This window comes from Prunus avium, chromosome 5 (genome assembly GCF_965620075.1).
Source record: "Prunus avium chromosome 5, drPruAviu1.hap1.1, whole genome shotgun sequence".
NCBI lineage: Eukaryota > Viridiplantae > Streptophyta > Magnoliopsida > Rosales > Rosaceae > Prunus > Prunus avium.
Genome location: NC_142288.1, coordinates 30,401,577 through 30,425,423, shown reverse-complemented (window position 1 = coordinate 30,425,423; position 23,847 = coordinate 30,401,577). Strand labels below are relative to the sequence as shown.

At 36.5% G+C, this 23,847-nt stretch overlaps 3 protein-coding genes and 1 pseudogene across 4 annotated transcripts; 3 read left to right on the top strand and 1 right to left on the bottom strand.

The window, feature by feature from the left end:
* Positions 1 to 412: 412 nt before the first annotated feature.
* LOC110745260 (uncharacterized) lies at positions 413 to 8,283 on the top strand. The gene is made up of 12 exons (XM_021945347.2): positions 413 to 694; positions 846 to 924; positions 1,021 to 1,108; positions 1,303 to 1,452; positions 1,735 to 1,866; positions 5,352 to 5,502; positions 5,599 to 5,637; positions 5,715 to 5,789; positions 6,472 to 6,531; positions 6,838 to 6,902; positions 7,703 to 7,793; positions 8,025 to 8,283. Exons 1-12 carry the CDS (start codon positions 593 to 595, stop codon positions 8,064 to 8,066), a joined length of 1,074 nt encoding a protein of 357 aa, XP_021801039.2. The 5' UTR covers positions 413 to 592; the 3' UTR covers positions 8,067 to 8,283.
* A 111-nt stretch (positions 8,284 to 8,394) lies between these two features.
* On the bottom strand, positions 8,395 to 9,535 carry LOC110746224 (rhazimal reductase 1-like; annotated as a pseudogene). The gene is made up of 4 exons (XR_015836092.1): positions 9,113 to 9,535; positions 8,998 to 9,007; positions 8,756 to 8,899; positions 8,395 to 8,670 (listed from the first exon to the last, which is right to left on the bottom strand). The product of XR_015836092.1 is annotated as a rhazimal reductase 1-like (transcript).
* Positions 9,536 to 10,897: 1,362 nt separating this feature from the next.
* Positions 10,898 to 12,095, top strand: LOC110746214 (CASP-like protein 4D1). Its single transcript, XM_021946425.2, has 3 exons — positions 10,898 to 11,112; positions 11,248 to 11,383; positions 11,518 to 12,095. Exons 1-3 carry the CDS (start codon positions 10,964 to 10,966, stop codon positions 11,782 to 11,784), a joined length of 552 nt encoding a protein of 183 aa, XP_021802117.2. The 5' UTR covers positions 10,898 to 10,963; the 3' UTR covers positions 11,785 to 12,095.
* A 7,300-nt stretch (positions 12,096 to 19,395) lies between these two features.
* Positions 19,396 to 22,574, top strand: LOC110746596 (protein indeterminate-domain 14-like). Its single transcript, XM_021946829.2, has 3 exons — positions 19,396 to 20,097; positions 20,203 to 20,602; positions 21,307 to 22,574. Exons 1-3 carry the CDS (start codon positions 19,992 to 19,994, stop codon positions 22,325 to 22,327), a joined length of 1,527 nt encoding a protein of 508 aa, XP_021802521.2. The 5' UTR covers positions 19,396 to 19,991; the 3' UTR covers positions 22,328 to 22,574.
* Positions 22,575 to 23,847: the final 1,273 nt, after the last annotated feature.

Here is a 23,847-nt window from a genome sequence, read left to right as displayed (position 1 = left end):
CTTTAGCGAATGTTTTTTAAGCCTTCAAAATATTCAAATTACATTTCTCTCCAGGAATCTTAAAACATGACTCAAAAACACTGATTATCCTACCCGCTTCCCCTTGTAGACAGTGGAAGGGCGGTCGTGTATTTTGATGCATTACTAAGAATCTCATTCACTAATTTCATTACTAATCATCTGAATTAAGGTATTTTTGGGTGTGTCTTTATAAGAAGTTTTGTCAGAAGCGTTTTTAGTTTCCATTACCTTGCTATGTAATGTGATATTATATATTTGGCCGATACAAAATTTACTTTAAAAATCTAGTAAAATTTCTATATATAAAAAATATAGTTTTTTTTTAAAAAAAAAAAAAAAGAGAAAGAAAAACGAGAAAAAAATACATATAACTGACAAGAAAAGATAAAAGGAAAGGCCTCGAAAATGAGTTAATGGTGATGAGAACTTAGAAAGGTAGGACAGTTGAGCATCGCACAACATCTGGAATTCAAGACTCGAAATTAATGAGCCGCGAATTTCTTTATCTCTGGTTGTAGTCTGTCACAGTATCCACAGCGATTTGCAGAAACTGGACGGAGACTGGTGAGATATGTCCACTGCCTCATCTGCTCTGGCGCTCCGCCTCCCCTTTGCTTCCCCAATCACCACCACCACCACCACCACCACCACCACCACCAAACTCACTTACCCAGTAAGCTTGCTTCTTCTTTTCCTCCTCACCATTTCACAAGCTTTACTCCCGCGTATTTTGTTTCGTTGCTTCTATTTTCTTTTTCTGACCACCAAATGTACAGAAACAACAATCTATAATCATAACCCGTGTTACTAATCGTAATTAACAGATACGTAGCTCACGTTGGTCTACAACTAGTGCGAGGCTTGTGGGTTGTGCTCATGCTGCCATTTCAGGAAAAGGGCAAGGTACATTTTTGCTCTCTTTATGGCCTGCCTTTTAGTCTTTTAGATTGTTTCACGTTTTGGATTGTTTATTCGATATGGGTTTTGTTCACTTTTCAGGTACCTTTGATCCAGAATTGCGTTACGTACTTGAACTTGCGACGGACTCTGAGTTATATGAGCTTGAAAGAATCCTTTTTGGCCCTAGGTACTTCAAACTGTATAATTCTTTCTGTTTCGTTAATATGAAACTTCGGACAAGACTAGAAAATCGTGTTTGCTTCTCACACCTGTTATTTTCGGTAAAGGAGTAGTGTCAACTGTTAATCAAACTCAAGATTAAAAACTTGAAGTTTCCTTGTGATGCTGACGTTTTTATCTTTGGTTGCTGTCAATGTCCAGCTACTTCAGCCCTTTGCTGAAATCTATAATGAGCAGAACCAATGTCGACTATGCAATGATTGAAGAGGATCTTGAAGAGCGAGAGGAATTTTTATCCACATTAGAATCGCAATTCTTATTCCTCGCAGCTGACGCCCGGTCAACATTAAGGTTTTTCCTCAACTTATGTAGACTGGGGTCAATGAGTTCTTCTGCAATCTTATCTGCAAAATTCACCTCCTAAGTTAACTTGTTTGGAGTCAATATTACTCGAAGCTTATGGGGTGACTTGCGATTGAATTGAACGTATGAGGGATTCCGAGCTATGAATTGTGTTCCAAGTTGTGTAATCCTATATTTTTTTGTACTAAACTAACTGCTAGTGTCATATAATTGTCAGCTATGTTTCGCTCATGTTGACTTTGCAATTGGTTTGTGTTGGATACTTGGTAGGGGTTGGAGGCCATCATATAGGAATGTCTTGCTTGCAGTGAGAAAAGAGTTAAACATTCCTTGCTCAAGCAAATTGTCAACTGAAGACCTTGAAGCAGAGATTTTCCTTCATCTATTGCGAGACTATTCAAGGCATGTGTTCTGTATATATTTCTCTAGTATTTAGACCTTGGTTTTTATTAGTTTCTGAAGTAGAAGTAACTTTTCTTTTATATATATATATATTATGCATTTATGCTTTGATTAAATTCTATTTTGAATTATTCCAATTTTACATGCAAATTATACTTTTCTTCCCCTCACTCGTAATTCATCTCAGTTAAATAAGTCTGCTATAAGCCTTCAGTCAAACTAGTTAAAAATCCTGTTTGTTTCCATTCTATAGGTCCTAGTTCCCTTATGGTATCAGAGCCAAGGGGTTAAAGGAGTTGAGTCTAAGTCTGCTACTCATATCGCCAAAGTGGCTGATTTAAGTTTTCTGAGTTAGCAAGTGATGCAGAATGCATATTATTAGTTTTCCTAATTCTACTTGGATTAGTTTTCCTATTATTAGTTCATAATTCTACTTGGATTAGTTTTCCTATTATTAGTTTTCCTAATTCTTAAAGATTCCTTCCTAGGAAAGGATTTCTTATTAGTTAATTTGCTTTCCTATTTCGTAAAGTTTACTTTTCCTTTTCCTAGACTAAAAAGGGTTTTGCCTCTATAAATAGAGTTGTTTGTAATCTTTTAAGGCAGACTTGATTAATGATAAATTTCCTTACTTTAAACTCTCTGATTTCTTCCCTTTCCCTTCGTCTCTTCGATCTCTAATTCTTCTCCTCGATCCCTTATTTCTTCTCTGTTCTAATACTCAAGTATTTACTCTAAATCTACGGGCTGTTCTACATCAGCAAGTCTCCCAAGTCTCTTCTAATTTAGCCAGTCTCCCAAGTTACTTCTAAGTCTTCTCTGAGTCATCTAGTTCCTTAGGTTCTATCTCTCAAGAGTCTGTAAGGTAAGTCCAGGACCAAACAGTAAGTCCCAGGTAGTGGCCTGAGCGGTTACGGCACAAGAAGGTGAGAGAGAGAGAAACCCATAGGTCTTAGGTACCTTAGAGTTAGTCTTAGGAGTCACCCAAGAGTCCTTCTAAATTGAGAAGACATGTAAGAGTCTTTCTAATTAAGTTGGTTTGAGTCATTCACGTAGGCAAAATGAGTCACCTATTTAGAACCAATTCAGTTAATTCTTCTAGTTCTAGAACCAGTTTGAGCCCAGTACCAGACATAGTTAATGAAGAACAGTTAGAATTTGAATCAACTAGTAGCGAGTTACATTGTAATGATTGGAATATACCCAAAGTTCCTAGTAAAGAAATTTATAAGCAAAAATGGTCAATTAATGCGTTTAAGCAAACTACGCATGTTAAGACAGTAGAACAAGTCTATGCCTTAGGAAAAGAACATGAAACATGTCAGTTACTTAATCTTGAGTCAATTAAGAAACATAGGAAAGAAGGTAATAATTTTTTACATATAGGATTAGTTCAAGTCGCAGTTAAACCACTAACTAAGCTAGGTCTTAATGCAGCAATTCTTTTAAGTTTAAGAGATGCCAGATTTAATGATTTCGAAGATGGAGTTTTAGGAATTATTGAGTCAAGCTTAAGCCATGGTCCAGTTCATTTTGATTGTTTTCCAGATTTCACAGTTAGCCTAAGTGATCCTCATATATTAAAAGTTTTAACTTTAAATATAAAAACTCATGGTTATAATGTTTTACCAGGGAGCCAACCTTTAGCTTTAATTTATAGAATTTATTACAAAGTCACAGGTACTAATATGAATTTTCAAGCCCTTAGTAAAAGCCCAAAGAATCAAACACTTTTAATTCAGAGTCATACGTCTAATGCTAATATCACAGTTCCCAAAATGATTAGATGGTCTGATATAAAGTTACCTCCAGATTGGTTTCTTACGACTGAGTGCCCCCCTAAGCCAGTTCAATGTAGTCTAAACGATTTAGATTACATTCAACCTTATTTAGATGGTACAGTTAAAATCAGCTTCGATAGGCCAGTTAAATCCACAGTTCAATTAGAACAATTACCAACGCCTAGTCAGTCTTTTAAGCTCCCCGCCAGACATTCGTCTGCTGAGTCGTCCTCAATTACAGAACGAGATTTAGAAGCCGATAGAGCCCTAATAGATCTAAAAATTAATGAATTAAGAAAACAGAAGCAAGTAGTTCAACCAAGATACGGAAAAGCCCCTCCTGCCCCTCCTGAGTCAGTTCAGCCAGAGTAACCTACCCGTACAGATTTTGAAGGTTCTACCTTTGAAGTTTGTGATGCCCAGTTAAGAGTTCTTAGTAAACCATTTAAAATTCGTTGGTCAAAATTAGATGCCCATTTCCAAGCCCCCGAAAATGAACCAGAAAAGCCAAGTATCATGATTCTTTCCCCAAAAAACAAAGAAAAGAAATTTTCAATGAATGGAAAGAATATTTGAAAAAGACTAAGTCAGAGTCACCTTATCTTGATTATGTAGAAAGCAAATACATGAGTCAAAAGCTAGTCACTTTAACCCAGGAAAAATGGGAAAAAACTGACAATACCAAAGTTATTAGTACTCACCCCCCAGTCGAATCAATAGTGATTAATCACAAGAATGCCAAAGTCATTGCTAGCCCTTACAAAATTGCTGAGTCAAAAGATGATTTAGATAAAAAAGTCATAGAACAGAATAATTATGCCAACGCAAGTCTAATAGTCATAGGTAAACAATTAGATAAAAGAGAAACAAAAGTTGATAAGTTGATCCCTGGAGAAGTCACCGCTAAGCCTAAGAAGGAAAAACCCTTAGTTAAATTTCAAGAGTTAAAACCAGAGTCTTCCCTTAAGGTCAGTCCAACAATGAAGAAAATAGTTATATATATATATATATATATATATATATATATATATATATATATATAACCATCCATAAGGAAGGAGAGATCAAAGAGAACTCTCCCTTAGGTATGAGAAGTGAACTATGGGATGTGCTTGCAAAATGTTGTGTGATGATTGTGTATTTTCCATATTGATAAAGATTTCAAAAGATCACTGTAAATGGTTGTTGTTTGGGAAGGAAGGGTAGACAGCGAAAGAATCTTTTCTGTAATTAGAGTTGGATATAATTATTTGATCCAGGTAAGTGGTATAAATCGAAGAGTTCCTCCATCTTAAACCATATTACGATAAAAAAAGGAAACCAAGACTGAATACTTGCATCTAAATCGAAGAGTTCCCTTGAGATTGTCTGCTAATCAGAAGTATAGACCAATCTTTTCACCAAAAAAGAATATTAGTGTTCAAGCTGGTACAAGGGCAGGGAGGAGAGTTGAAGTGAAAGCAAGTCAGTACTTTGAGCAAAACATTGATTCCCAGTGATGCTTTAGAAGATGTGGTGTTTTGGTAGAAAAGAGTTCATGTCTTGGACTAGTTGGTGCATACATTGATGAGTTGATATTTAGTAAATGCTATTTGATTTCAACAACTTATTGTTTGAGTGGATCATTGTATCTTAGGAAAAGTTTACTTTCTTTTATTTTAAAAGTGCTGTAATGACTTATAATGAGTCACTTCATTCATGTAGTGAAGAATCAGGAAGTTTCCAGGGCTTGTTGGAATTCTCTGAGCCCTCTGATGCTCAACATAGTCTTCAACTTGGACTCAGTCAATGGAAGGTGCAGGCCCTTACTGCTTTAAAAGTCAGCGCAACAGAGCTCCGATCAATGTTTTTGAAGGTAATGTAGCTTTACCGTAATGACTTTATGCAGTATCAAATCTCTCCAACTTAAGTTCATAATTTTAAATTCTGTTGGTTCTGATTTTCTCTGAAGGGTGGCGGTATCTTTACTTTGGCAAAGATTTATCAGTTGGTAAGAATTTAGTCAACCTGATTAATTTTATTTTGCTCTTCTTTTTATACCATTTAACTATTTTTCCTTTGTGGTAGTTAGCTAGAAAGTTATCTGGGAAGGTGTTCCTAGAAGCTGCCAACTATCAGCTAAAAAGTGATTTTGTCAGAAAGGTACATATTTGACTTCATTGCTATCTCGTTGTAAAAGGAACCATAAATGAGTTTTCTGATATTAATATGCGGAGTTCAATTCTTTTCAAATTTATTACAGCTTTAACGCTTTGAACTCCTGCTATTTATTGATATTAATCTTTACATGGGCAAAGTGACATGTCTTCCTGCTATTACATTCAAATTTTTCTTTCTATTTTCAAACTTAGATATACAGCTTGTGAACTTGGGTGACACCACCTAGGCATTTTTCAATATTTTCTCTTTATGAAAGTTACTACTCAGTATCGGGCTATTGTTCAAAGAGATATGAGAGAGAGAGAGAGAGAGAGAGAGAGAGAGAGAGAGAGAAGGGATAAAAACTGGGAAACTCCTCAATTTTGGTGACTCCACTTAGGACATACACAAGTTTTGCATACATACTTTGTGCATAGATTTTATTTTTGTGTCCTGCCATTCCCAGTGTGCATGCTCTAGATTTTGAAGATTTGCCTCTTCATCAGTTACATTCATGGATATACATTACTCTGGTCCTCCTGTGTCTGATATTTTTTAAGGTTTTTAATTCCCCTTGTCTTCATGTCATGTCATCTCCCATGTCCATGTCTATATGGAGCATTAATGACTCTATTTCTCTAATTAACCTTTATCCCTGACATTCCCATACTTTCTGGATTTTCAGGGTGGACAATTAGCTGCTATTAATCTAGAGTCCAGAGCGGCCTTTCTTGCAGCAAAACAAGTAATTATATCCTGATGATGATTCAATTTGCTGTGACTGGCATCTAATGATTTCTTTATGCGATAGTGGCATTCTTATATATATATATATGTAGAAAAACTATTGTATGAGCTAGTGGCATTTTTATTTGGTCGGGTCTAAGTATTGTTTCAACAAAAACCTGAATCAATTGTAATTTGTAGCAAATGCTGATATAAAGGAAACCTCTTTCATTCTTGTGGTTTATATAGTGTTCTATGTTCCTCTCCCACCCCCCTTCCCCCCTCCTCACATTTCAGGATTCCTAATATTTGTCATTTTGGACAGGGTTTTGCAGGGGCTACATCAAGATATCTTGGTTTAAGAAGCGTGATGGCTTTGCTTGGCCCAGTGTATTGATTCTTCCTACACCTAATTTCTAAAATGTTATTATTTAAAATTTCCATAAACTTGCTTTTCTTGTTCGTTTGCAAGGTTCTTTTACGCACACCCTGCCACACACACACACACACACACACACAAGCACGCACGCATACTCAACTACGTGTTTGTGTAAGTATTATTTTGATTGTTCCTTTATCAAACTGTCTGTATATTGTGTTTTCTAATTTCTAAGAAAGTAGAATAAGGAGGAATGCTTAGGTAGTTAAGGTTGGTGCCAGCATAAAACTTAGTCACTTCTCGGTAACCAAGAGTCATTTTGGGTGAAAAAGGACTAGTGTAGCTGACCCAATTAATTGAGATTAATTCCTAGTTGAGTTGTTTTCGTTTCCTCCCTCCCTTCTTTGTTTCAGTGTTGGTTAAACTGCACCTTTTGAAATGAGTTTCAGATTTCTCCACACCTTGCTGACAGAGAATGAGATTAATCACTGGCTTTCTTTAATTGGTTTGGATTGGATCTATTTTTCACACAGAACAGCTTTGAGGCTGTAAGCCTGTAACTGAACACGTACCTTCTAAAGTTTCAATGGATTCATCATTTTGTGGTTGTAAAGACCCCACATGAACATAGATTTTGATAACACAAGTGGCCCGTTGCTTCAAATTTTGATGATTAAGCCAAATGTGCTCAAGCACCAACTATAACAGCTTGTGGCTACTTTTGATGATCTTCAAGATTTTTGGTCTTTAGTATTTTACTGAATTTTTCCAGCAATTGTTATTAATTCATTTATTTTGGCATTTTATGCAGGCTTTGGGGAACATTTCTGGCAGATGTGGTCATTCAAATGCTAGGAACTGATTATGCAAGAATCTTGCGAGCAATTTATGCTTTTGCACAGGTACTAATCTTTTCTAGTTTTGGCATGGTTGAAATGTCTTTTATGTAGTGGACCCAAACTTGACAGTCAAATTAAACTAATACAAATGAAATGTTGCGGATATTAGACAACCAGCTTCCTCTTTGGGAAGAAAATTTAGATGTGCACTTTACACCCAAACACAAACAGTAAACAGACCAGGTTACCGTCTAATCTATGAAGTTAATTGAGTTTTTATTGCTTTTACTTCAGATCCGTATCACTCGCACATACAGGTTACCGCCTGATTACTGAAAAGCTTTGCAATTTTGGGAGGTAAATGTGGATGGTCATCATTTTAAGCAGAGATTTGTGGTCAAGATTAATTACTCTGTATGTATGTACATATAGTTTTGCAGTTAAAGTTAAACTACCAGTCTGCTTGTGTTGATAATTTTTGCATGTGTAAGAAGTAACAGTAAAAGCTGAAAAGATTATGTACTCTGTGGTGCTAAATTGATTGAGATGTGTGGATCTGCTGCTTCCATTTGCGTCTGCATATCTTTGGAAAGCAAGAGAATTTGACTTTTTATTTTGAGATCCGAAGAATAAGATGCATATAGACTAGTTGATGATGCATGGAACCTGGAAGAGAAAATCATGAAGTTTTGGGTAGATAGGGTAAGGTAGGGCCTAGGGGTCGCCATCCCAAAGTTGGTGGAGGGACTTTTAAGGTCCAACCTCGTAAACAAAGAAGTCTCCTGCATACATCCTGCGGTGGGGAATTTGGTTGATCTTGTTCATTTCATCATCACCTAATTCCCAATCGAATATTTCAAGGTTCTGCTTCATCCTCTCCCTTGTTGAAACTCCTCGGAACCGCACTTGGTCCTTGCTGGATGATGGATCTCAGTATGATCTGTATATACAATATATAATTACTAAATTAATATATAGCAGGAAATTTATCAACTAAATTAATATATAAAAATAATAGGGAATACCTGTGGCACAGTCTTCCCTTTGGCAGCAGCGAGGTCCTCGATAATGGTATAATAATCTTTCCCGGTATTGGTAGCCGAAGAGGAAGCTTCATAAACTCCCAAGGGAGAAAACACACTGGCATACTCCAGTCCAGAGCCAGCTTCCTTCTCATGAATATACATACAACGATTGTTTGCATTTATTTTCGTATAATTTTAAATACAAGCAATAGTCTAAACTACTCTAAATTAATTGAATCTACGGGGAAGAGACTCAAGTTGAACACACAAAAAACAAACAAATACACTGATACTGATAGGCTCTAAATATATATTAAGTAATAGTAGTAGAGCGAGAGAGTGGTACTTAGTACTTACTGGAGTGTGGTGTTGAGGGCAGGGAGAATAAGATTGGGAGGCATCTGTGCACCATAGTTTGGAAGTAATGAAGATTTCATCACGACTCTTGATGAGACCTCGCTCGAGCGCCTGGACAACACCTCGACCAATGGCTTGTTCGGATTGATAGAAAGCGGCAGTATCAAAATGGTGGTAGCCTACCTCAATGGCGTCCATGAGAATGGGGGAGCAGGACATCCGTTGGTGTTGGAGGCAACTTACCAGTCCCTAAACCCAGCACCGGCATCTTATGCCCTGAATTTAGTACCACTTCTGGGACTTTCTTTATTCTCTCCTCCATTACTGGCTGACTCTCCTGATCCTGATGAGATTCAGTTTTGTTTTGATCACCCAGTAGTAACAGTTAACTATCTAAAAGCTATAGCTAGCTTAGCTAGCTACTAATTAAGGAATCTCCCTCCAGTTGCAGCTATGAATTTGACGTTCTCGCATGGGAAATTGTGGATTAATAATAATAGTACACAAGATCCATCCTTCCATGAAAGAAGTAGCAAAAATCAAACATCAGTAAGCATGGTCCCTTGATTAATTAATAATGGATGATGCACATAATTATTAACCAAGTCCAACAACTATTCTTCATCGAGTTCAGCCAGCTGGCTATAGTCGCTTTTTTATTTTATTTTTTTAAAATAGTATAGCCGCGTGGCTATAATCGGTTTTAATTTAAAAAATTAAAAAAGAAATGTACAGCCGTGCGGCTATAATCTTTTATTTAATTTTTTTTTTCCAAAAATAGTATAGCCAGTTGGGTATACTCGGTTTTTATTATTATTTTTTATAAAGGGTATAGCCGGTCGGCTATACTGGTTTTTTCAAAAAATTGTGTAGCCGGGAGGCTTGACCTTTTTTGACACGTGGCGCCTAGGCGCTGGGCGGGTTTTTTTACTATATATAAATAGTATAGCCGCTCGGCTATACCCCTTTTTTAATTTTTTTTTAAAAAGTAGCATAGCCGCCTGGCTATACTCGGTTTTATTAATGTTTCTTACAAATAGTACAGCCGCGCGGCTATACGTATTTTAACACGTAGCTCCTAATCACTGGACGGGTCCTCTTAGAAAAAAAAAATTGAGTATAGCCGTGGGTAACATACAAAAATTTCTCAAAATAAGGCTCTATATATCGTATATATAATTATTGTTTATTTGACTTTTATTATGCGTAGGCCATGAGTTGCTTAAGCATTATAGTAGTCTCTCTCTACAGAGTTTCAACAATAACAAGAACACAAATGATCCTATTCCTATTGCCCAAACCTCAAACAAAATTCAACTGGATCCAAAGCTCCTCTCTAGTCCCTCTCACCAACCATAATATCAAAGTTCTCTTTTTAATTTTTTTTGTATATTGAGACAAAGTTCGGGGGATACATTTAGGGATGTTGTACAAATGCATAAAAAAAGACAACCATATTATTGTCTTGATATGCAGTTAAGTTAAAAACAAGGAAGAGCTAGCCTAACTATATCAGCCCGGCCGTTTGTCGCATTTTTTGCATATTTTTTTATGCAACCAAATTATATGCCCTTTGTTTGAACATCCGGCCATTGGTTGGTCAAGGGCCGTCACTTTGCACCATAACAAATACAAACCAGACAAACTACGACATTCACGAGAAAGAGACAGAGACAGAGACAGAGAGACAGAAACAGAGTCAGAGACAGAGACGCTGTTTGTTTCTTTATAAATTGAAAGAATAGGTCTAGCCGCGTTCAAGTAAGTATCACAATTAATTGCACGCTACTGCGTACAACTTACAAGTGTGATGCAATAGACACTAGTTAATACTGATAATTAGTATCATCAATGGCTTCTAAAGCTATTCCTGCCTCAATTCTTGTGTTGAGGATCGTCACTCTTTTAGCATTAGTTGCTTCAGTTGTCGTGCTGGTTACCGACCACTTCACGCTTCAAGATGGCATCCAACAGCATTTTCAGGATATCCATGCATACAGGTACGTATCATTTTCAGCACAGTGTTCGTGGATCTCTTGTTTTTTATTTTTCTTCATTAAATTTTCCGGACGATGGATTTTGTTAAATAATATATAATTAATGTTATGTGTTTGCATGATTAAAAATGGGTGCAGGTTCGTGCTTGCTACAGCAGCAATTGGAGCAGCTTACACGTTAATACAGTTACCTTTTGATATATACTATGCCTGCACCCGAAAGAGGTTGATACGCAACGGATGCATGCCCGAGTTTGATTTCTATGCAGACAAGGTTCGGAAAATCACTCTAATAATCATAAAGCTAGCTAATCACAAGTGTTATTGAGTAATTAGTTAGTTAAATTATTATTATAAGATTAATTTTTCCTTGATGGCATGATGACATGGAAATGTGTGTGCACGCAGTTGGTTAGCTTGGTTCTAGCTTCGGGCGTGGGGGCTGGTTTTGGTGTGGGTTTTGAGTTCAAAAGAGTCCTCAATGATTTATTTCTACTGCTTTTAGCACTAGGCGAGGATCCTGTAAGTTTGGATGAAGAACAATCCAAGGATAATGATTTCTTTAACAGGGCAAATATTGCTACCGGAGTTTTGTTGGTGGGAGCCATTTGCATGGCTGTGATTTCAGTGCTTTCCTCCATCAATCGAACTTCAAATAGAGGTTACTTCGGTTAATTAAGATTAATCTTTCTTTGGAGAAATAAATAATAAAAAAAGATCAAAGTGCAAGGAAGCCAGTTGTTTGGGCTTATGTAATGTAGCCCACAGAATTTCTGCGGCAAACCCTGAAGGTGTGATTGTGAAATGAGAAAATGGAATTGAAGGCGTGATTGTGACATAGGATGGGAGATAGATAGAGGATAGGACCATGAATTCAATTGTACTGATTACGTGAAATGAAGGCTACACCAACAATGTAATGTATGTAATATATAAATTATAATCATAATGGATCTTGTCGTTGGTTCCTTTTTAATAAAGAAGTGGGCTTTTTATCTTTTGGATTTGATGCTTTGACTTTTGGACTTGCACAGGCAGACTTCTCTTTTTGGATTTTAAAGATCAAGTCATCCCCACTCACATGCCTTGTTTCTTCAGTTATCGATATATTATTATCAACTTTTTATTTTTTTCCCAATCGATATATATTATTATCAACTTTGTTTGTAAGAGAAATTATAAGGGGGTATGTATTGTAATGTATGGATCAAAAAGATGCCAAATGAAGGGGACCCTCCCTACACCCTACTTGAAAAAAAAGAAGAAAAAAAATTGATGATTAGGGTTTGTTGGGCCAACTTTTGATGATTAGTTTTATATATATATCTGATAACTTCAAATGGAAATGAGAGAGAAACATATATCATATATATCTGGGTTAACAAAATCCATGGCCTTTAGATCCTTCCCTGCAAAGCATATGTCACACTCATGTATGGAAGCTTTTTGGTTGTAAATACCATACCACCTTTGTTAATTGTTATCTTTATTCTCTCTCTCTCTCTCCCTTTCCTTTTTTCTAGCGTGTTTGTGTGACAGGTTAGGTTACCACTTACATTACAACTTCTATTGGGTTGGGGTTGGGGGGTGAGATCACTTTATGTTTGCTTTGCTTTGCTTTCCTACACAACCCACGAGAGCATCCAAATTCTATTATTTTCCCTGCCAGATGATGACACATAAACCAAGTGACAGTGTGCGGGAACACGTGTCACATGGTTTTGCCTCGATTTTGTGATACTTTGGTTCACTATCGGGTGATTAGATCCTCCTACTTTTTGGATATTTGTCTTTCATGTGAGAGGATCCAATAGCACTAGCACAAGCACAAGCACAAGCACTAGCATGGTTTGAAAGCCTTGAAGCCTTGTTGAAGGTGATGAAGAGGGAAGAGGAGAGAGGAGAGAGGAGAGAGGAGAGGCACATGGAGACTAAAAGGTCATCTTCCTATAAAAGGGTACACATCATCACAACCAAAAAGATATAACAAAGAGAAAAGGGGGATGAAAAGAAGAGAAGAAGAGAAAAAAGAAACCAGAAGAAAGAAAAAGAGAGAAACAACAACCCACGCTCCCATGTCCTACTAGCTGCTAGATTATTATTCATTATTGTACGTCCGTTTACTTGTTCAACCCACGTTAATTAATTTTTATTTTTCCTCGTTGGCAAGAATAAAAGAAAGAAGGAATCATGTTCTAAAGAGAGAGAGAGTTGGGAAGGAAGCTTCAAGCTAGCTTACCAAAACTAACTTATATGTTGGGAAAAAGAAAAAAGACTGGATCTCTTTTTTGTGAGGAAGTGACAAACCTTTGGAAAGAATTCACTGGAAATCTATTTATATCTGTCTCTTTCTTGTTTGGTTCATGTCCATTATGGGGACTGAAACTAGACTTTAACTTTTTTAATATTGCAAACTGCAAAGCCCCTTTACCCCAACCCACCATTCTTTTGTGTCTGCTAGGGAGGGAGTGCAGTATTATCAACATCTATCTTGTGACAATTTAATTAATTATCTAGACAAAAACAAAAAAACAAAAACAAAATTATTATTTAAATTCCTAACTTTTGATATCTTTGAGAAGGGGATTTACCGTGAAAATATAGACAAGAAGTAAATGGCAATGGCCAACATCCCACACCTTCCCTTGTTGATCTCTTGATACAATGATGATTGAACAAGATGTGTTTGTCTCGAGCAAATTAAAGCTGTATGTATTGACGAACGAATTTGACATATATATATATATTTATATATATCTTGCTTTGTTTTGTAGCCTTGAATTAATTCTTCATATCTCTTTATATGTTTGTCCATATACATATGTATTAATTAATTATTACAAGTAAGAAGGGAACAAAAGAAAGAGGAAGGCAGGAGAGGATACCATCAATATGACAACATGATCGATCCAGAGATATGCCCTTCAATTGGGACATGTATGCTTCCAATGCCTTTTTTACCACACACATATATATCAAAATTAATTATTGCTACGTGGCCCTTTAAATAATTAAGACACTAGCTAGTACAATTATTTATTTAAGTATATATGCCCATTCTTTCAATTTCTTTCGTTATATTATTATTATTAATCTCTTCACTGTATAAATTATATATTAGACCATGTTTCTTATGATCATTTTTTACAGTCACTAATTCCAACATCACAAGGGACGGGATCCGTTGTCCTCATTTTTCATATGTCTCTGTGTTCCTTGTATAATTTTTTGACACGTGTTCAAACACTAAACTCCAACATAACACTGTTAACTTGAATAAAGTAGAAAAATAAGCAGCTACTGTATTGAGGCGGGTGTGTATAATATTCTGATATCCTGAAGAATATAAACAAGGACGAAAATGACAAGGGAAACTTCTGAAAGGAATAAGAAGAAGCCAAGGAAGTAGGGTTTGAGCATGAGTGCTGCTAATAAGAGATGACAACGGAGAGGAAAGTAACAGGAAATTATTTAAAATTGGCCCTTGAAGTTAAAGGGGGAGGGGACCCTTTCTTCCTTCAAAGTGCAAAGTGCAAGGTGGCTTAGCTTTAGCTAGCTCCACTCCAAGGCAAACTTACTTGATCAGCAGTTGCGAGTCTTGGAGGGCTCTGCGTCACCGAGTCACTGCCTGCTTCATTATCAGCCGACCAACAGAATCCTCGGCCCAACTCCAAATGTCCATGTCTATCCTCTCTCTCTCTCTCTCTCTTCTCTGTATATATATATATGTATATGATGCTGACAGCTAGACACCAATCAGTCTCTTGATTCTCTGTCTCTCTCTCTCTTGTGGTGTGAAAATACAGGATATATACATCTAAGCTAGCTAGCTACATATTGAAATTGAGGGATATATGGCCCCCTGCCCCTCATCAATTGATCATATGTATATATATATATATATATATATATATATATATATATATTTGAGTTTGACGGCTGCTGGTACACGTGTAAGGCATCTAAGGGTTTTGTCCTTATGTTTAGAGATGGGACAATCCCAGTCCACCAGTAACATCATGCATATGCGCTCCTCCTGCTCCTAGTGCACAAATATTGATTCTCATCCCTTCTGCTTGCTTGCTAGTCTGTCATCATCAGTCATGTATATACATGCAGTAAGTAACAAAACTCTGCAACATTACAGCCCCATCTATATGGCAATTGACAGTGAATTCTTACAAATTATGTAAGATTACATCGAGAATTTATACATACACTTATAATTAAACAAGCTCCCCTGAGACTTGAGACCAGAGGCAGGGGAGGAGAGCCTCCCCTTTATTTACGTTGTAACATATTACATTACATATATGCATATGCTTCTTCCGAACCCAAAAAAAAAAGAAAACGAAACCGTATGCATTAGATATATATATATATATATATATATATATATATATATATGTATTCTGAGTAACGTGATGCAATGATGAATTTACATATACGAAGGATCAACCATATCTTTTTGCTTTCAGCTTTCAACAATCAATAAGTTTCTTCAAAGAAGGTGCGAAAAAGCTGCAGGGGGTTGCTCGCTCTGCTGGTATATTTCTACATCTTATATATACATAATTATATATACAGAGCTTTTAATTGGTGTCGGTATTTGACGGTGCACTTGCACGTGCAGATGAAATCCATGTTTGATCTGCTTGTTTAGTTTAAGTATCAAAGGATGAACATGATCTGTTCTGAAACCTTAAAGTAAAATAATGTGTCATCTCTCTCTCTCTCTCTCTCTCACATTCTTATCTTCTATATATGTAGCAGGTACAACTGTCTTTTACTTTTACTTTGCATCCGGGACAATTAAGCAATATACCTAGTTTTGATGCATGCTTATCTATTCACCCCTTTCCAGAACTATAAATATATATGTATTTATGCAAAGTATATTTCTCATAATGTGTTAGCTAGTAGCAGAGAGAGAGAGAGAGAGAGAGAGAGAATGCCTTAAATTAAAGATGCCCTGCCTGTACACAAAACATCTGATGCGGGGAGAGAGAGATAGAGAGAGAGAGAGAGAGAGAGAGAGAGTAGCTAGCTGGAAAGGGAATTGCAAATACCAGCATTTCAGTAATGCTTGTGGAATCAGCATATCTACATAACCTTGTGCCATGTACCTGAATGTTGCTTAACCAAACTTAATTAGCTTAATTACCTGTTTTCGACTTAAAAAAATACATGTTTAACTCATAACTAAGAGGAAATAATAATAAAATTATAAACAGATAGAACAAAGAAGAAAACAAGTAGTCAGATATAATAGATTTTATATATCAATTTAAAATATTTTTATCATATATACCAAAATTCTGCGAAACATATAAATGAAATGAAAGATCCATGTTATAATATTGGTCGGGTATATTGTCAGCTTGGTCAGCAGCAGAGGAGGGAGCTTAAAATACAAACAAATACAAAAGGGACAAGGGCATCGGGAAACAGTGTGATAGGGGACCCCATTGCCTCTGCCCACCCATCATGAAATTATTAGACGACAGAGATACCATTATTCACTCAAACATTCATTCATTCATACCCACACCACCACATCCGTATATATTTCTGATGATGATCTGATCTATCTTACATTTGATTTGAATTATACATACAATAGTCATATATATAGACGACTCATAATGATGCACCGTGACCAAGAATGGCTAAAGTTTTAGTCTAGAACATATAATTTTGGAATTCATCAAGAAAATATGAGGAAACCTCAAGATTTATTGATAAATCGAAATAGCAAAATATAAGCCTAGTCACGGATAAATTTGTTTAAATACTAATAGAAACCCTATGAGTAAACAGGAATTAAAATAGAAAAATTACAAAGTTTCCCAAAAATGTAAAAACATAAAAACTAGACTTTGGGCTGCTAAATGATCTCAGAGGCCTGAAAAAGTCCATATATCATGGCAAAGCGGTGAGTTTTACTCGTGACGTCGTTCTCTTCGAATTAACGGGTCTTGGCTCAATTCTAAGCTTTGAGCCCAAATATGCATGCAGTTTGCCCAGTTTATATCCTTGCGCACGCGTCTTTTCAACTCCTCTTCAATTGCTTCCACCATATGTTCTTCATCACATAAGTATTTAAATCCTCAAACTTTGCCCCATTTTAAACATGCATGCATGCCCATATGTTAACTTAAGGTTGCCTAAGCCTTCATTAAACATTTTTAATTAAGTGGTCTTCGACCCAAATCAATCCCTAGCTTTTCATAAGTGACCAACCTATTGCATATACGAATGTGTTGGTTTTTCCAGTCCTATAAAAAAAAGAAAGAGAAAATTATAAATCCATCACTGCATATAAGTTTAATACAAAGTATTCATGCATGGTTTATTACTTTATTTGATAGAGGGTTTATTTGTTTTCATGTTTCATTTCTTTTTTGTCTTATATAATTGTATAAATTAATTACTGGTAGGCTTGTGAAGCATTTTTTTCATGGAACTGGGCCAACCTGAAAGAATATGAGTCTGCAGCAACTTGGTTTCGACCCCACCTCAATTCATCCCTTAGAGAGAGAGAGAGAGAGAGTGATAATAATGAACAAGAAAAACAAAGCTGCTCCTGTCCTATATATACATATATATATATATATATATATATATAAAATGGAAAATTAACTTTGTTAATTGTTTATAGTGTAGAAGGAATGGGGGGATGATGGGATTCAGATTCTTAACACATGCAGCCACACAAGAGAATGTCCTTGGCAATCATCTTGCCCATTGTGTTCTCGATCCCGAATCTAATCATACTTTCCTTATGCATTAAATTATTCGTTACTGTATATACTAATCAAACTATATAATTATTGTATTAAGCCTATCAAACAAGACTCGTCTCTCTCTCTCTCTCTCTCTCTCTCTCTCTCTCTCTCTCGTCTTTTCCACTTTATCGGACACACACACACATACATATATATATATAATCTATAAACATGGTCATGTGTCTGGTTATTTTCTACTTTTCTATAATTAGGACTTGTTAGCTTCCGATATAATTAATCCCTAAATAGAAGATGAGGGAGGTGAGGTTGATCAGGAGTTGAGGTGATGAATATTATGGTTGAGTTGAGTATTGAGATGGGTCCCAATTTTTTTTTTTGGGCCCGGCAGGCAACCACCAAACAGGAGAGCCATATTTCTGCTGTCTAAGTTTCACTTTCTTAATTAGATCTTTTCTCAATAAATTAAGAGAGAGATATATATATATATAATCACCTCCTCCCCCGCCTCCTCTTTCTAGCCGTACAAATTTATTGATTAATATTCCTTAATCCATGTTTTTTTTTTGTATCTAACGTCCATAATGATGTTCATGCATCTTTCCAATTACAACACGAACAAGGTTTCTCATAGTATAATATAATATTGCATAAGTACATACGTACAGTGGTTTCAATACGCCATATATCCGTATAATATTACATAATTAATTTGGGTCGCATTTATAAACCTAAGATATGATGAGGAACAAGCTCGCTTTCATTTGGGATTTATTCTTAAAATTAATTATAAAAATTAATTGATTGTATTAAAGGACAAACAAAAAAAAAATGTATTAAAGGACAAGTTGCAATCTTTCAAGCCATTGAGGGCAATAGATCATTGTGTGTCTTTACATCAACACTGTCCATAAATCAATCGTTTTCATAATTAATTGTGTGAACATCATCTGAAAATGAAAATACTTTTAACTATAATTACCGCTTTTGGGAATCATATGATCAAAACCAGTCAAATCTAAATCATTACTGTTTTTATCAGTTATGATCTATTTTTCAAACTCTTTAACCTGCCACTCATCAACCGTAGATATAATTCGGTGATTGTTTTTATCAGTTAGTATATACTTGTAGCATGTTTCTCGGTGAAAAAAAAAAACCCAGATTGATCCAGAAAAGAAAAGCCAATGCTGCCAATTTGAACTCACTATTTTGGTGATGCACTCAGTTTACCAAAAAGTAATAGCATCTTGCACAGAGAATTATGATTTCATTGACTAGTATGCCCTTGAGCGTGACATCACATCCTGAGCAGCACCTTTATAAAAGCTGCTTCCAAAATTAATAAATCAGACTATCTGCACATTTCTGCACATTGAGGAGAAAGGGGTACTCCGGTCAATAAATCAGAGTATGTGTATGTATTTATAATATATATATATATATATATATATATATATATATATATGGATGGAGATAGAAAAATGGAGTGGCGGAGAGGAGAGGCAAGGCTTACGTGTATATTTGGAGCTTGGTCTGTATAAATGCATGCAAATAGCAAATGAAATTTTTACTGTGAATGAATTATGAGTGTGTTTTGTTTCTTTGTGGGGATGTTTTTCCTTATGGAGCCCATTGCTGCTTGTGGGATCGACTTTCGAGCTTTGTGATTGGATCTCTAATTTCTTCCTCTCTCTCTCTCTCTCTCTCTCTGTCTCTCTTTTTCTCTCTCCTTCCTTTAGAAGGTGTTTATTAAGGACAGACGCTACACAAGAATAGCTGATGAAGATGAGCGTTGGAAGAAAGAAAGAAAGAAAGAGAAGAAGAGAAAGCTGGTTGTTTCCAAAAGCTGAGAGAGTTGAAAAGATAAATAAAAGAAAGCTGATAGATAGCATGAGGTAACCGAAAGAAAGAAAGATTAGCTTTTTTTTTTCCTCCTCTCCCTCCCCATGTCCCTTGTAGCCTTTGTAGCTCCATCTTCTCTCTCCCCCACCTCTTCCCCAATATCACCTTATTACTTTCAATTATATTAAACTTCAATTAGAGAGAGAGAGAGAGATCGCTTTGCATCTTATATTATAGAGAAGCGAGTGATTTACTACAGAGGAGATCAGAGTTGATAATTCACCAAGCTCTATGTTACCCAATAACTCTTCTTCCTCAGTTCCTTCTTCTGAGCCCTTTTCTTGCTTAGAAAATGGCAATACCAATAAAAGGAAAAGAAGACCTGCAGGAACTCCAGGTACTTATATATTCATGTTTCAGTTCTTTTGTTCTCGGTGTACTTTTATGCTTAATTTGGCTGTGTGATATATAACTGTATTAATATATTATATAATCAAAATAGATCCAGATGCGGAGGTGGTGTCTCTTTCACCGAAAACCTTACTGGAATCGGATCGTTACGTTTGTGAGATCTGCAACCAAGGATTTCAGAGAGACCAGAACCTGCAGATGCACCGGAGACGGCACAAGGTGCCTTGGAAGCTGTTGAAGCGAGAGACTCCGGTCGTAAAGAAGAGGGTGTTCGTGTGCCCAGAACCAAGCTGCCTGCACCATGACCCCTGCCACGCCCTCGGTGATCTTGTTGGCATCAAGAAGCACTTCAGAAGAAAGCACAGCAATCACAAGCAATGGGTTTGCGACAAGTGCTCCAAAGGTTACGCAGTTCAATCCGATTACAAAGCCCATCTCAAAACTTGCGGCACCAGGGGCCATTCTTGCGACTGCGGCCGTGTTTTCTCAAGGTTTTTATTCATTTCTTCGATCGTCTTCCTATTAATATATAATTATACACATATCAAGGTTTTATTTATTTATTTATACATATATATGAGATGAGATATATCATGATTAATTTCATATGGCAAATTCAAAGACGCATCATCATATCTATTGAAATTGAATTGATCACCTTGCCTTCCAAAGCTCTTTTTGTTAATTGGGTTTGACTTTGAAAAAGTAAAGAAACACAAAAAAGGTGTTTGGTCCTCTTTGACTGACGGAACTTGACGGAACCTTGATCAAGTTGTTAACTACTTACTTTCGTTTCAACACATTTCCCGAAGATGAACATCATCTATTCTATGCTGTGTGGAGAGATGTTTTGCTTCGTTTTTTTTGTTTTTTCTTGTTTTTTTGGCATCCCAAGACGTAAAACCGCTACTGCTGACCCCAAGTATTATTATATGTAAATGCCATTGTCAAATATTTCCGTGGGTGCATGATATATATATATATATGGAATATCGAGTAGCTTTTAATGTGTGATTATTAACATGTTTTTATTCTTAAAATTTAATTAACATATAAATATCCTCATATCTCTTCCTTAGCTCTCTATCATCCCCATATAACTGTATGTATAAGTTAAAAGCTGCTAATTAAATATTAACTATAATATCTTTATTAGAATTACAAATTTAGTTTAATTTTTTTTTTTTTTTCTTAGGGTTGAGAGTTTCATAGAACACCAAGATGCCTGCAATATGGATCGTGTGCGGTCAGAATCACAAGCACTGCAGCCTGCCGCATGCTTGTCAAGAACAGCTTCAAGTCCCAGCCCATCCTGCAGTGACAACAATTTCAGCAGGGCTCCTCCCAATTGGCCTCCTCCATCTAATTTGGTGCTACCGCATCCGAATCCAACCGAGTACACCAAATTAATCTTAACTAGTACTAGTCCTCCTGCTCATCCTGATCATCTTCAACCTTCATTAGTATCCAACAAGGCACTCTACAATTTGGATCTTCAGCTCGCAACAACATCCAATAATATTCCCATCAACGAAGTCTCATCGGTTTCCTCTAAGAGAGAAGAAAACCATTCCACCCAGCTGCAGCTCTCAATTGGGTCATGTGATTTTGGTGGCGGTGAACTTCATCAGAATAAAATCGTTGAACACTCGAACTTTATGATCACAAATAGAAATTACTCTCCGAGGGACAAGGAGATGAGGGAAAGGGAAAGCAGCAGCACCACTACCAATAATCATGAGCATGATGACGATCAGAAACCAAAACCTTCAGCTGGGATATCGATATCGGCAGCATCGTCAAGGCTGAAAGAAGAAGCACGAGAGCAGTTAAGGCTTGCCATGGCAGAAAAGGCTTATGCTGAAGAGGCCAGGCGGCAAGCGGAGCATCAGATTGAACTGGCCGAGAAGGAGTTTGCAAATGCCAAGAGAATAAGGCAACAAGCACAAGCTGAGTTAGACAAAGCTCAGGCTTTGAAGGAGCAAGCCATCAAGAAAGTGAACTCCACCATTCTCCAAATCACTTGCCATGCTTGCAAGCAACAATTCATTCAAGCTGATCATCCAACAACAAGATCAAGGGCAACCCCAACCCCTACTCACGAGGCAATCAATCATTCTCTGGTACTCAGTTACATGTCATCGGCTATAACATCAGAAGGTGATCCATTAGACAATAATAATATTCGACCTAATCATGCAAAACCTGCTAATTAACCCCTAGTAGGTTTCCTGCCAGTGCTAGCTATTTCCCATCCTCAGATCTTTATGTAAACCTTTTTCTTCTTTTCTTTTGATCGATCATATTATCTGTCATATAACAAGCTGGTTATTGGGATAATAGAATCAGGCCCATCATGAGTAGACGAGTGTTGTATGGATCGTGCAATTCGTGTGATGTTATTTGTTCATTTATTAATTTGGTAAATGAAGATCACTATCGATCATATATATATTTATATAATGCATTGTTTTGTTACTGAATACTGATCATTCATTTACCTTGATTAGGTTAATAAGTGTTAATGGATCAGGTTAACTTTCTCAACAATATCATCACTCCATGGTTTGTAACTATATATATGTACGTATATTGATCATTAATTGAAAGAGATGGTGGCCTGTGGTTTTGTCTTGGATCCCTGAGTAACTTTCGAAGTAGCCTTAGCGTTTTCTGTTTGGACTATTTGAAGAAGATCATAATGGAGGTGACTCTCCAGTTGTTGCCGGGGCCAGCATTAAAGAATATATAATACGTACTGACCCAAATTTAAAACCTAAAATCTTTTCTTTATATATATATATATGCAAAGTAAAGAGAGAGAGAGAGAGAGAGAGAGATGAGTTCAGATCAGATAGTCCTTAAATTTGTTTGTGATGACTGGTATTCTGGAGTATGGTGAGATATAAATGCGAATGAAAAAGGGAGCACCATGGTTTTCAGTTCCAACTGTTGTAAGGCCGGGGGGTTAATGACAGATTCAGAAGTCGCTCTCAACGTCTCCAAACACACAGACACAAACAAACTCCATTCATAATTATAAACACTGCCACGCTCGCACCCTTCATCGATCAGTACTATTCTCTCTCTTTCTCTCTCTCTCTCTCTCTGGCTCGCATCGCATGCATAAGAATCAGAGCCATTTAATAGCAGTGCGTGCAGAGGAAGCTCTCAGCATCTTTCCAAATATGCAGAGACCATTCAAACCTTTTAGAGTTGAAATAAACCTTACTTTGGCTAGGAAAATAAACAAACTGCAGCTTCTGCATTCCTTTGCCTTGTGTGTTGTGATCTGTTTTATTATGGGGGGTATATGGCCGAAACCGAAACACAAAGGGCAACCTGACCATATATCATATGCACTGCAAAGCCCAAACTCATCATCACTCATTCTCAAACCAAAACTTTACTAAAACTAAAGGGTTTTTAGGTCTAATGGTCCATGAATTTTGACTTGATTCGCATTTTGTTCCCTCAATTTTCAAAATCGTTCATGTGGTCCTTCAACTTTAATTTTGTTAGGACAAATTATCATGCCGTAAGTTTTGTTAACTTTTTCTGTTAAATTTGAGCATGTGCATGGTGTACTATTGAGAATCAAAATTGGAAATTACTTCTCTCCTGGGAAAAAACTTCCCTCCATTATCACCCACACACCCCATAATCCTCTTTTCCTCTTCAATCACTCATCATCACCCACACACTATCTCTACGCTTTTGGAAATGGTGGAGTTTG